Source organism: Triturus cristatus, chromosome 3_2, assembly GCF_964204655.1.
Source record: "Triturus cristatus chromosome 3_2, aTriCri1.1, whole genome shotgun sequence".
Classification (NCBI taxonomy): domain Eukaryota; kingdom Metazoa; phylum Chordata; class Amphibia; order Caudata; family Salamandridae; genus Triturus; species Triturus cristatus.
This window is the reverse complement of record NC_140584.1, coordinates 1,030,952,688-1,030,966,010: the sequence shown is the minus strand read 5'-3', so window position 1 is coordinate 1,030,966,010 and position 13,323 is coordinate 1,030,952,688. Positions and strand designations below refer to the sequence as shown.

The following is a 13,323-nucleotide window of genomic DNA, read 5'->3' as shown; positions in this document are numbered from 1 at the left end:
GATAAATTTACTGCCCACCGCTTGGTCTAGTGCCTGAAAGCTCTCAACCACCCCGACAAGATACACAGTGATCAGTTTGAGATATACCACACACGAATAGATCAATCACAAGACATTAAAAGGTAACAAATCAATTACCTACAAACCAGCTCCAAAACACTGGACTCTAAAAGAGAAATAACCCACTACCCCCAGCTCTACAGGCACCCAACACTAAAGGATTTATCAGTCACTTAATGCCCAGTTCCAAAGGCATCAACATGCTAACAGATAAATCAACAACACTCAAAATAGCTAAGATCAACCAACCAAAGCTAGACTGCTAGAAAATCAAATGGTTTTATTAGATGTCCATTACGTAGTTTTAGGTACTCCAACTACTAACATAGCAACCACGCAAATCCATTCAGTAAAAAAACAAAATATGGGAGATCAGTCACCCACTACCTGGTAGAAATCAAGCAAAATGCCAGCAGATCGGCCAGACACACGATGTCCAATTCACACTTAAACTCTGAATGTGTTCAAGGCCAATATGAGTGCAAACCTGTTCTGAGTTCTCTGGGTAAAGCTGCAACACAGCTCGAGATCCTCTACTCTAGAAAAGAACAAATGAAAAAGTTACAAACAGCCAAGGATAGCAAAGGCATGGCATTTCATTTTCTCGAATGTCACTCACCAGTGCAGAATAGAGTGATGAGAAGAAGCAATAAAGTCGCTTTGGGGGGCTGTGTGTCTTTTTGTCTGCATTGCAAAGCCACTGAAGAGCTGAAATGCTGCCAAGAAAATTATGCAGAAAGTACTTTAAATTACATTAGGAAGTACCAACAATGACTAAAAGTTGTCACCTATGTTGACTTTGACAGAAAAGAATTCAACCTATGTCGTAAACGTGAACTTTGTATAAGGAAAGGTGCAAAATTACTGTTAATAAAAATTGTTTTACAAAAAAAAACAATGACTAAAAGTACCAGAATTTGTAGGTCTGGTGCATTACACGCTAGGACATACAGAGCCAACAAATGTATTTACCATCTTCGTCCAACAATGTAAGGTGGATTTGTAGAGCGCTGCTTGTCACCTGTGAGTATCCAGATGCTGATTAGGTGAGTGTGTGTGTTGAGGCTGGGCCTGAATATAGGCAGTCTCGATAGTCGCGCCAAACTACTAATTGAATAGCCATGTCTTCAGCTTCTTGCAGAATTCAAGCAGTGAGGAGGACCTCATGCGTTGGGGGGGGGAGGGGGAGAGATCGTTCCAGGATTTGGCCACTTGGCAGGAGGATGATCGACCTCCCATTCTGCATTCTGTGGATTTGGAGTGGGTGTGCGTGAGTGAGTGAGAGTGATGCTAAACGATGTGTGGAAGTGGGAAGTGAAGCCGGTGATTGCGGTATGTGGGTCCCATGTTGTGTAGTGACTTGAAGGTGGGTGAGAAGTTTGAACTAGCACCACTTCTGAATGGGATGCCAGTTCAGCACTCTGAGGAGTGGTGTGGTTTCGGCACGGGAGGTCGAGTACAAGACTGGTGGCGGTGTTTTGGAGCCTAAAGAACATGGGTTGGGATGCCGGCATAGAGTGCGTTGCCGTAGTCCAATCTGCTAGCTAATTAGGGCCTTTGTGATGATATGTCTGGTGTCCAGCGGGAGCCCCTTGAAGCTTTTATGTAGCATGCGGAGGATGTGAAAGCCTAAGGAGGTGATGGCATTGGCCTGATACTACATGATGAGGTTGGTGTCCATGATGACGCCTAAGTTCTTAGCATGGCCTGTTGGGGAGGGTAAGCTCTTCTTCCCAAAGATCAGCACTTCAGTTTTGTCAGTGTTGAGCTTGAGTCAGTTTTCTTTCATCTACTGACGAAGTTGGTCATTCATTGTTTGAAGTTTGTCTTGGTGGAGATGGTGTAGTATCCTTGGCGTTGGAGAGGATGTTCATTCCATGGGATCCAATTATGTTTGCCAGAGGAGTCATTTACAGGTTAAAAACGCGGGGCTTAGTGATGATCCCTGTGGGAATCCACAGAGGAGGTCTGTGGCTGCTGATGTGAATGGTGAGACCCTGACTCCTTTTGTTCTTCTGGACAGGAAGGAAGCTATCCATTTGAGTGCTGGTTATTGTATTCCTGCTGTGTGTAGTCTGGCAGTGAGTGTGTGGTGCGAGAGAATGTCTTGAAAGCGGGGAAGGAGGAGGGTGGCAGTCTGTCCACAGTTGAAGATGGTGCATATGTCATCTGTGGTAGTGATGAGGGTTGTTCGGGTGCTGTGGTTTTCTGGAATCCTGATTGCGAGTCGTCTAGGAGTTTGTGGCATTCTAGTTGTCAGAGAGTGGGCTCTTTATGCCTTTTTGATGACTTTGGCTGGGAAAGTGAGCAGAGAGATGGGTCAGTAGTTGTTGAGTACTTTGGGGTCGGATGAGGATGTTTTGAGGAGGGCGGTGGCTGGGAAGGTAACTGTGTTGAGGGAGGTATTGATGATAGAAGTGAGTGCAGCACTGATAGTGGTTTTTCCCAGATTGTAGATATGGTGGGGGCAGGGGTCTTTGGGTGCCCCAGTGGACTGTATTCATTATTGTTGCAGTGTCCTCGATGGATAGAGGGTTTCATGCTGTCAGTTGGTAGTCTGTGGTTGATGCAGTTAACAGGCTGGGAAGGTCCATGGGGGGTTGGTGGTGGCTGAAGTTCTTAGTTGCTGTAGATCTTAGTGATATTTTTTGTGGAAGAAGTTGGAGAGGTTGTTGCAGGGTTCTTGTGTAGGGGTGATGGTTTGGGCAGCGGCTGCTGGGTTGATGAATTCCTGGACTATGGCGAAAAGTTCTTTGCAGTCCTTTTTCTTGGTCTCTTTTAATCTATGGTGATAGTGTCTAAGTACGGCCTTATAAGTGTTTCTTGAGGTGGTCCTCTATTTCCTTTTAAGTTGTTTATAAACTCTTAGATTCTCTGAGGTTAGAGTTGTACCAGTTAGCTTGTTTGTTGGATCTTTTGGGTTTGGTGTTTTTCAGAGGTGCCAGGGTGTTGGCACAGGTGGTGATCCAGTTGTTGAAGTTGTCTGTGTTGTTGATAAGGTCGTCGGTGGGCTTTGTGTAGTTTAGTTGGAGGGAGTTGAGCCATTCCGTTTCTGTATCTTTCTTCCAGCAGCGGCTTAGGGTGCTGCTAAACTCCATAGGGGTATTTAGTGGCCCTGTTTTGTAGAAGTGGACAATGGAGAGGTCTATCCATGTGAGTGGAGTGATGTGGCTGACTTTAACCTGGTCACTGGAGGCGAGGATGGACTTCAGGGTGTGTCCGGCGATGTAGGTCGGGCCTTGTACGACCTGGGTGAGGCCGATGCTCTGTAGACTTTCGAGCAAGTCCCTGGAGTTGGAGTCCGTGGGGTCGTCAAAATGAAAGTTGAGATCGCTTAGAAGTATTAAGTCTTTGGTGCCCATTGTGAGGGGTGCAGTGTGGTCAGTGTGGAATCTGCTAAAGTGAGTGCATGGTCCTGGGAGCCAGTAGGGAAGGGTGTCTTTAGTAGTGTTTTTACTGTCGGTATGAAGCTGCATGTGTTCCAAAAAAGTAGCTTCTGGGTCAGTGTAAGAGGTACACTTGATGTTGTCTCTGTGGATCCTGGGGAGTCTTCCTCCTGGTTTATGGGGTCAAACCTGGTGCTTGATTTTGTATTCAGTAGGGATGGCTAAGGCGATGCCTAGTGCTGATATGGGGTTGAGTCAAGTTTCGTGCATGGGAGTCAATGTGGTCCCAAATCTCAGTGGAGTGCTTGTAGAGTGGGCATGTGGTGAGGAGAATGCTTGCTAGGGAGTGTTGTTGTGAGGGTGGGGGAATGGTGCTGTGTAAGTGCGGATCTTGATTTCTGACTTGCTGCGAGGCGCACTGTTAGTGGGCGGTGGGAGCAGGTGTGTGGAGGCAGGTGAAGTGGAAATGAGAGCAGTCAAAGGGAGACCACCGTGGACTGAGGTGTGGCTCAGCAGCAGCATTTGTGGCGGCATACAGGGTTGAGCAGGTGGAGTAAGTCGGCGTTTAAACTGTGGTAGGCGTTTGAACCAGAGTTTCTGGTGCTGGACACAGACCAGGTGCAGACGGAATTTCCTTTGGCACGTCAGCTGCACACCCGCTGCAAGAGTGGCTTGGAGTGTGGGCGGAACGCTATGGTAGAGGGGGCGTGGCAGCAGTAGGCAGGCTCAGCAAGAGCGGGAAAGTCCAGTGGGAGCGGCAAGACGGGAAAACATGATTAGCGGAGCAAGTGGGGGGAATCAACTGACAAAAGAGAACAAAGCTGCAAAAGACCAAGCTGCAAAATGGAGCAGTAAGAGGAGCAAAAGATGCAAAAAGGGGAAGTTAAGAGGAACAAAGGATGCAAAAAAAGGGATAGTTAAACAAAGGATGCAAAAAAAGGGACAGTTAAACAGAGTCAGTGGGCAGATAGAACAGACGACACAAACAAGAAAGAGCAGTTACAGAGTAGGGGACAGAAACGAGCAGCTAACAAGAAAAACAGCAAAAGACAGACATCAACACAATTCAGAAGGGCAAGGGCAAGGAGAGGTCAAGGTGACACTGAAGCAGAAGGGTAAAATGCCTGGGCACCTACTCCAACACAACAAGAACCCCAACATCGCTGCTACACAACACAAAAAGAAAAAACAACATCCCTGCTGGGTATTCTATCCTGCTGCCCAACTGCTATGTACCCGAACAACACTCACCACAGCCCTTTCCAGATCAGATAGTCATTCTGAAGGCTTTTGCATGCTATGTAACCCTATAGTTGAAAGCCACTAAAACATATCTGATAGGATCTAAATCCATGTAAGAACTGAAGCCTACCTGATGCACCCATCGAATGTGCCTGGCCGGAAGGGAATACCTTGCCCCATGTCTCCAAGTAAGACATCTCCTTCGACCTCTCGATCCACAGCAACATCTGTACAAAGCAGACAAATCTGACATGTCACTGACTGAGGAATAAAATCCCAGCAGTATCTAAAAATAGATTGAGGTGTATACCTCACACCACTGCATCAGTCATCCACTAACAACGGGAGACATTTGCCTCAGTCTATACAATCTATGGAGGTAGCCCAACTAACCCAACCTTCTATTACCCACACTATCGTTTAGACCTAAAATAGTGTAAAGGAGTAGTGCCATGGGTAAAGTACCATGCCCCTAAGAGGGTAGCACCACCTGCCATGGATAACTCCAAACCCACCGACAAGCAGCCACATATATACAAGAGGTACTGAGTGCAAATACCAAAGGACACACTAAAATAAGTAGGTGTAATGCAACACACACTGTATCCAGTCACAATAAAAAGCAAACAAAGCTCCCGTAGATAAAGGAAAACCTGCCATGAATGAAAATAAAGGTTAGCACACAAGTGCCTAAAAAAATTCATAGGATCTCCCAGTATGTCAGCATCACACTCCCACTTATCATGCAAAATTAAGATCTAAGTTCCAAGGTAAAATAGGCCTAGAGGTGATACCTTGAATTAGGTAAAGGGCAGAGATTATTCAAAAGTCATCTTTCCATGTACAGGGTTAAAGCAAATCCATAGTACTTCCTCCCTCTGTATGCCCAAGGGATGCACTTACCTAACATGGCAGGACTGATGTCTATGCCTATCCAATGATGTCCCTGTTCCGAGATGTAATCACCACTCAGTCCCGAACCACACCTTTAAAAAGAAAAAAGGAGTTGTCTCAAGTCATTTACATTACCTTCAGACCTTGGTTTAAACAGTCTAGATGGCCCTCAGCCCCAATCACAAGATTAGTTTGTGCACCTGTAGTATGGCCGATAGGAACATGGTCAACATCGCTAAGTTAGCACCATCTGTTTGGTGCATTCTCTGCTGGTTCCTGGAGTTTAGTCTTAACACTGTAAGCAAGGTCGATAGAAAATGCCCCTTCTTATTCTGTTCTGGTCAGTCCCTAGCACCTAGACAAAACATGCTAACAAAGCTGCTGCTGCTGCTGGAAACTCGTGCTTTGATATTATGGGGATGCATGTTTGGTTAATACACACTTTGAGAGGGACCTTTCCAGGGAGAAGAGCCATGCGGTTCCTATGATGTCGATATACCATCTGGGCACTAAGGTATGGGGTCTGCTGACAAAGCCCAGATATCTTCTATTATATAATAAAACTTCATCTTACCAAGGGGAGGATGGTTAGGCCTTATAGTCCTTAATCCACTGTCTTTATAAGAGGACATCTCCCTTTATGATATATGGCCTTGCTGCTGCAATTCTAACTGTGTTAGGTTTGTGCATTTTACTGCTAGTTGTGGCTCGTATACTGCGTGTTAGAGCACAATAGTTCAAATAAACATTTTAAACTATATCAGTGTCTCGTTCAATTCTTATTGTGGACATGTACGAGTGAGTGAGCGAAAAGGTGTGTCTTGTTACCACGATTCCTGAGAGAACCAGGAGTGATATTGTGAGGATGTCTCCCTCCCACGGGTCCTGCCTCCCCTACTCACCCTACCCCGAGTACCACTTTCCCACAGAACTCCTACCATCCAGGGCGCGCGATCCGGAGCGTCAGCCACAGCGTCCGTGACAACAGAAACCCCGCCCCTCTCTCTATTGCAGAAACCTATCCCGAACGCTGACCTCCCGGAAGGACTGCCTCCTGATCCCGGAAGTCCCTCCTCCCAGATCCCCGCTAGAGACAGAAAAGATGGAGGACGTGAAACCGAAGGCATCGGAGGATCGTGGCAGGAGATTTCGGCAGGAGCTGCAGCGAACGGAGAAGACGGAAGCGGCGAACCCGAAGAGTGGTCGGAAGATTGGTGGAGTCCTCCGGAGGTGGCTGAAGAGCGGCCGTAACTCGGAGGAGAGTTACGGCGGAGCCCGTGAGTACCCGCTTCCTTTAGTAAATTACCCTAGGTATCCGTATGTAAGATAGTTCCCCTGTATATATATACACTCTTTCTCCTAGACACGCCACTACACCCTGATAGGCCTCTTTGTAATTATTGTATAGCATCATCCACGTTGTATACAACTACCCGCACGATTCTTCCGCGCACCCCTCTTTTCGTCAACCCGTCCCTACCTCCTCATCCTCCTCCTCCCTCACGGTCTCCTCATCCTCCTCACTCCTGGTTACGGTGACAGCAACAGTCCGGATTTCAGCAGGACTAACGGCTCCTTTTTCCATTTTGTGTCTCTCTGCCCTCCGAGGTGCCCATCCATCCCTTACGGCGGACGACGACGATCCAGACGTCAGGGGAGCCCTAGGAAGACAACCGCGACGGATAAACCAGAGTCCGGCTCTAATTCATCTTTCTGTTCGGATTTGTCTCCCTGTACTGTTCTGTTGCACGACGTGCTCCGACACAATAAACAAAGAATATTGCACGCTATATACGGCCCCCTTGCCTGCTTTTCCAGCCCGCCGACTCCCCACGGTCACAGATATGTTCTGGGGTGTCATTTGTGTTAGAACTGGGGGTCTCTAGATGGCAATGTTATACACCTTTGTTCAAATAGGGACCCTTGCTTCTAAGTTAGGGAAAGGGGATTACACACCTGGATAACCCCTGCTCACCCCCTTGGTAGCTTGGCACAAGCAGACAGGCTTATCTCAGAGGCAGTGTTTTAAGCATTTGTGCACACATACAGTAACAGTGAAAACACTACAAATGGACACCACACAGGTTGTATAAAAAGAAGTATTCTTTATATAGACTTAACACAAGACCACAAATGACAAAAAACTACAATACTGTACTCAAAATAGACTTAAAGATGGTAGAAGTAGTTCCAAAAATAGGTTATTCACTTAAAGCAGTCTTTAGCAACAGATAACTCCAGTTGGGGTTATCACGATGTCAAGGTCAAAGAAATCCTAAAGTAGGGCACCGACCGCGAGGTGCGCGGCATCGGGCCCGGAGTCAAAACAGACCTACACAAAACAGTACCATGGAAAAGCGAAAACAAAGACAGCTCACAGCGTCGGGGAGATGCGGCGTCGTTGACACTCTGAGGCGTCGGTTCCTTGCTTCGGGGGGTGATGCGTCAGGTCCTCGATGCTTGCGCAAAGCAGGGGAGGCGTCCGTTCCTTACCGGAGAGGAGGTGGCGTCACGATGGCGCCGAAACCATGGTTCCGTACGATGTCACAATGTCGATGGATTCTTGACCACCCAGGTCGAGGATCGGCTCCACGATGATGTCGGCTCCGGAGTCGATGCGGCATAGCAGCAGGCGTCGGGCCTACGTCGCAAAGTCGGAGTAGCACTCACGGCTTATGGCAGGTGACGATGTTGCTCGCTGGCGTAGATGTGGCACGGCGGCCGGCTTCGGGTCTATGTTGCAAGTCGGAACAGCGCTCACGGCTTCAATGCAGATTACGGCATCGCGGGCCGGCGTCAGTGTTGCAAATTCCTTCTGTAACAGCTAGAACAGCAAGTTCCAGATGCAGGCAAACAGAAGGAATGAAGTATTTTGTATCCCTGAGACTTCAGTCAGGAGGCAAGCTCAAATTCAACCCCTTGGAGAATTATTCTGCAAGATGAAAGTTCCTTAAAAATTCCTTCTCCTTTCCTTGGCAATGAAGAAACCACTGCAGGCCAACCCAGCAAACAGCACACTGGCAGCGGGGCAGTCCAAGCTTCCTTGGTCCTTCTCCTTGGGAAAGGTTTGTCTTGTTTTCCCAGAAGTGATCTAAAGTTCTGGGGCCTGTGCCCCAGTACTTATACCAGTAAATTCTTTGTCCTCTGAAGGCAGAGGGTCCTGTACCTAGTCCAAACCAGTTCTGGGTGCATTCTGCCAGTGCACACCTTCTTCCTTTGTCAGTGTGGGCCAGGGTCATCAGATGCACCGCAGGAGGTGGAGCCAGCATTGTGGAAAGCAGGCACAGCCCTATTCAGGCCCAGGTGCTACTCCTCCCACCACTCCCAATGCAGATGGGCCAATTCAGCCTAGTGCTGACTCACCCAGTCTCCTGGAGCCCCCAGCCCCTGTCACTCACAAAACCAGACATACAACACACAAGCTAGCAGAGGCAGGCTGGATGGTTAGGCAAGAAAATACCTACTTTCTAAAAGTGGTATTTTCAAACACCGAATGTAAAAACCAACTTCACTAAAAGATGTATTTTATCATTCTGAGTTCAGGCATACTAAACTAGAATTTCTACCTGGTTCCCTGGGTCAGTTAGGATTATAAGATGTTATAATCAAACTGCCCATTCTGGCCTATGGGGACAGGTAGCCTTGCAATAGTGAAAAACGAAATGTAAGCGGGTCGAAATGAGGACGCTACAGAAGGGGCGTATGTAGAGAGGTTTTATTGGTAATCCAACTCAGGGCTGTTGTTTTGCCTTTCCCAGTAGACAGTCCAGTTTCAGGGGCCGGGGTCTTGACCGCGGCGGGTTGAAGCTCGTCTCGTTTCTCAGGGTTTACTGCTTTGACGAGGAAACTCCGGGGCCGTGCCAAACAAAGAGAAAAGCGAGGATTAGTTTACCCGTCCACTTTACACTTGTTTTGAGGGTTCGGGAGGGAGGGAAACACACTGGTGCAGAAGTGACCCAGGCGACCCTTCGTGAGCGGGGGTGAAGTGAATAAGGGGGGGGGGGGGAGGATGCAAGTATGTACAAGGCGGCGAGCGTCGGGGTCTAGTGTCGCCCTCCCGTCTCCCGACCCAGCCCGAGAAACGATCCCGTACCTGGGATAGCCACGCTCCTCCGTGGGCGTGGCTCGGCGGAGCGTGGTTGCGGAGTCCTCCCGCCTCCGACTTCCCGTCCTCCGTGGGGTTTCTGCTCCTCGTAGGCTGTTCGCTTCGTTCGTTTTCTTGCTGGAACTCTGGCTCAACGTCGCTCTCCCTCTCTCTCTCCTCTCCGGTGTCGTCGCACGTCCGGGTTCTCGCCTCCCTGACTCTTATTGGCTGCTGGCTGCCCACGTTAGAATAGAGGGCGGTGCTTCCGGGAACGGCTTCCCAGTTAAAGGTACAGGTTTCCTCCTTATACGGTTCTGTAAATGATGCGGTCCATGGATCATCCTGAGGGACACAAAGCATAGGGCCGGTCAATTCGGGTGGTTTCCACCAGTCACCCCCTTCGAGGTTGTATTCTCCGCAGTCCCCGTGACACGAAATAGGCTGTAATTCACTATCAGGTCATGCCACACACATGGCATGACCTACCTTTTGCATACAATCCACCCTGCCCTAGGGCCTACCTTAGGGGTGTCTGATATGTAGAAAAGGGAATGTTTAGGGACTGGCAAGTGGGTGCGCTTGCCAAGTCGACATGGCAGTCACAGACTGCACACAGGCTCTGCAATGGCAGGCCTGAGCCACATTTTACAAGCTGCTTCTGTGGGTGGCACAATCAGTGCTGCAAGCCCACCAGCAGAATTTGACTAACAGGCCCTGGGCACACATGGTGCACTGTAGTAGGGTCTGACAAGTAAATCAAATAAGCCAATCATGGAGTCACTAATCCATTACAACAATTCACAATAGAGAGCATATGCACTTTAGGACTGATCAGCAGTGGTAAAGTGCCCAGAGTCATAAAACCAACAAAAACAGGTCAGAGAAAATACAGGAGGAAGGCAAAATGTTCAGGGATGAACCTGCAAAAAGGGCCAAGTCCAACAATTTGCATCTTCGTGATTGTTTAGGAGAGCATGTGAGACACTATAGCTAGTCGGTCCTGGGATTGTGGGTACTGAGGAGGTAGGAAGGCATAGCCCCTAAACACGAGGTCCCGTATTTCTGAGCATAGTTCTGTGTATGTGCAGAATCCCTGCAACATGGCACCACCAACATTTGGTCTGGTACTTATTCGCGAGACCCCTGAGATGTGCTTGTGTGTGTCCACAATACCCTCTCACCTTTTTCTGAAACATCCGTGGTGAGAGGGCTTAGCCTCCTATATTTGATAGTTATAGGTTTTCCAAGCTTGGATTTTGAAAGGTTCTTCTTTGTTTATTCCCCATAGTTGTGCTGTCATTCTTACGTTCTTCTTATAATGGTGGTTGCCATAGTGGCTACAAATCGTGCTCCAGTCACAACTTATTTGACTCAATATGGAGTCCCTAATGCTGGAGCTGATCTTATTTTTGTTGTTGAAGCAGATGCAACGCACCGCTTCAAGGTTTTCTATTCTTGGGTTACTTTTCCGGCAGTGGATGAAAACAATAATTTGTTTCAAGAATATACTGCCTCGTGGTTCCACTGGAATATCGACCTTATCGATCTCTTGAAGTTCCGTTGACAGCTTGGCAGCACACCATATGGATTAATGGCGCTCTTCCTCACCCTATTTCTGCAGTCCGTTCAGGCCCCTCATCAGTTGATGGGGCTACGTGGCCTGTTTTGGCTGTGTATACACCACATCCAAATTACCTTAACGCTCCTATCGCAGAGCAACGTCAATTACATACATCTTTGATACATATACATAGAGCTGTGATACAGTGGACGTCGCGCAACATACAGGTGGCTCAGCCTGGGGTGCTGCACAACGTCCGGGACACGGTGGTCTTGTTATAAGACCCATCATGATTAATTCAGTGATGGGTAAACATCCTCAGAATAAGGCTGATATCCCTTATTGGCTAGCTGAAAGCTTTGAGCAACTCAAAGCTGTCTTTCCACATACCACTCCTGTGGAGAAACACAGGATCCTGAATGTGAGTTTAACTAAAGGCCTTATTCCAGAGTTGGCTGATTGTACCACTTGGGGAAAAGTATTTGCAGCGGTGTATTCATTGTGTTTTGGCACACCCTCAATGACCGTTCTGCCGTCCGTCCTTAAAAGAGTTCAGGAGGAACATGAGGCAGAAGCTGCCCTTGAGTTGGGAATGCGATTGGTTGGGGTGTTCAATACTGTTTGCAATATGACCCTTGCTAACGTAAAAGGGGAAGCTGTTAGCCTACAGGTGAGTCAGCGCTTAAAGGCTCTTGCTGACGCGGACAAACAATGTGAATTGCCAAAGATTATTGCTAAGGCATATAAAACCTTAGGGTGAAATAGCCTTTTACACAAACTCAACAAAAAGCCCAACCTGAAAAGGATGGGCGTCCAGTCTTTCCTAAATAAGAACTGGAATAAGAATCAGCGGCAGCAACAACAGAAGCAAGTTTCGCGTGCTGGTTCACCGACACCTGAAGTTTCTGAGCGTAGTTATGATTTGGGTGACCGCTCTAAAATTAAGACACCTGAGAGGTTACAAGTTCCTGCGCTCTCCTCGTTCTTTACAGGAAACATCGGATTCTCAAATTGGTGGTGGAGAGCGCCAGGATAGCAGACAAGGCGAGACTACTCAGCAGAGACGTGATCCACCACGCCAGTTAGACGTGAAAGCCAAACCGGAGGGACTGCCTCTATTTAGGCCTCCATATCAAAAGACGAAAGTTGACGCTTTAACAGCGAAGTATGTCTCAGACGGTGAGAACCCTGCTTCTAGACTGGACATGGGCAGTGACACTCCTCGACAGCGCGGCAGAAGTTACCATAGTGCGGGAGGCACTCCATCATTGTCTGGCGGCGAGAGGAACCGACACTCATTACAGTGGACACAGCAGATACACGAGTTGCGCTCCCGGATAGACTTTATGAAATAGTCATCCAAATTGAAGGGATATACAGCGTACAATTAATGTGTTTTTTGGGGGGGGAAACCTCACCTCCTCGTATGACATTTTGTTGGCAAAGGCAGATTGACCTCTGCCATTTGTTCTCGCTTCTTCCCGAGGGGAGGACGTGATGCTTCCGAGTTTCTCCCGTTATGTTTCTGAAGAAGCTAAACAGGCTTATGTGTCAGAATGGGCGTTAGCCTTGGCTCCGGCGGTGTATCGTAATCAGGTGGGCTGGGATAGAAATTCACCAGCACATGAGATACCTTTACGATCTAGCCCACAAACCAAATATCCAATGAGACATGAGGCTAAGGCTTCCGTTTGTGACATTTTGTCAAGTTGGAATATCAGGGTGCGATTGAACCCTGTATATCACCCATGAATAATCCCCTCTTTCCGATATTGAAGCTGGACGGTGCGTATTGTATAGTATTACTACAATTTGAGTAGTCATGTTCGTACCTTTGCAGTACAGAACACGCACAGCTCTGCGCTAGTGAATAACATTGTTCGTAAAAAATACAAGACGACACTGGATATATCCAATGGATTTTATAGTCACAATTTGGCTCCCGAGAGCCAGGACTTGACCACATTTACCGCGGTAGGGAATCAGAAGATTTACGCGTTTGCCTATGGGATATAAAAACAGCCCCGGGGATTTTGCTGCGCGTGTTGTGTCTATATTACACGACATAGACCCTGATGCGTTCTCATATGTCGATG

General features: G+C 47.9%; 1 protein-coding gene across 1 annotated transcript in view; it reads right to left on the bottom strand.

Moving 5' to 3' along the window:
• BUD23 (BUD23 rRNA methyltransferase and ribosome maturation factor) overlaps positions 1-13,323 on the bottom strand; it is a 114,304-nt gene that overhangs the window by 45,018 nt on the left and 55,963 nt on the right. Inside the window, exons 4-7 of the mRNA XM_085649674.1 lie at positions 5,592-5,674; positions 4,819-4,915; positions 680-776; positions 548-598 (exon numbers count right to left, since the gene is read on the bottom strand). Of these exons, the coding sequence (XP_085505800.1) occupies positions 548-598; positions 680-776; positions 4,819-4,915; positions 5,592-5,674 (328 nt within the window). The remainder of the gene's footprint in view (positions 1-547; positions 599-679; positions 777-4,818; positions 4,916-5,591; positions 5,675-13,323) is intronic.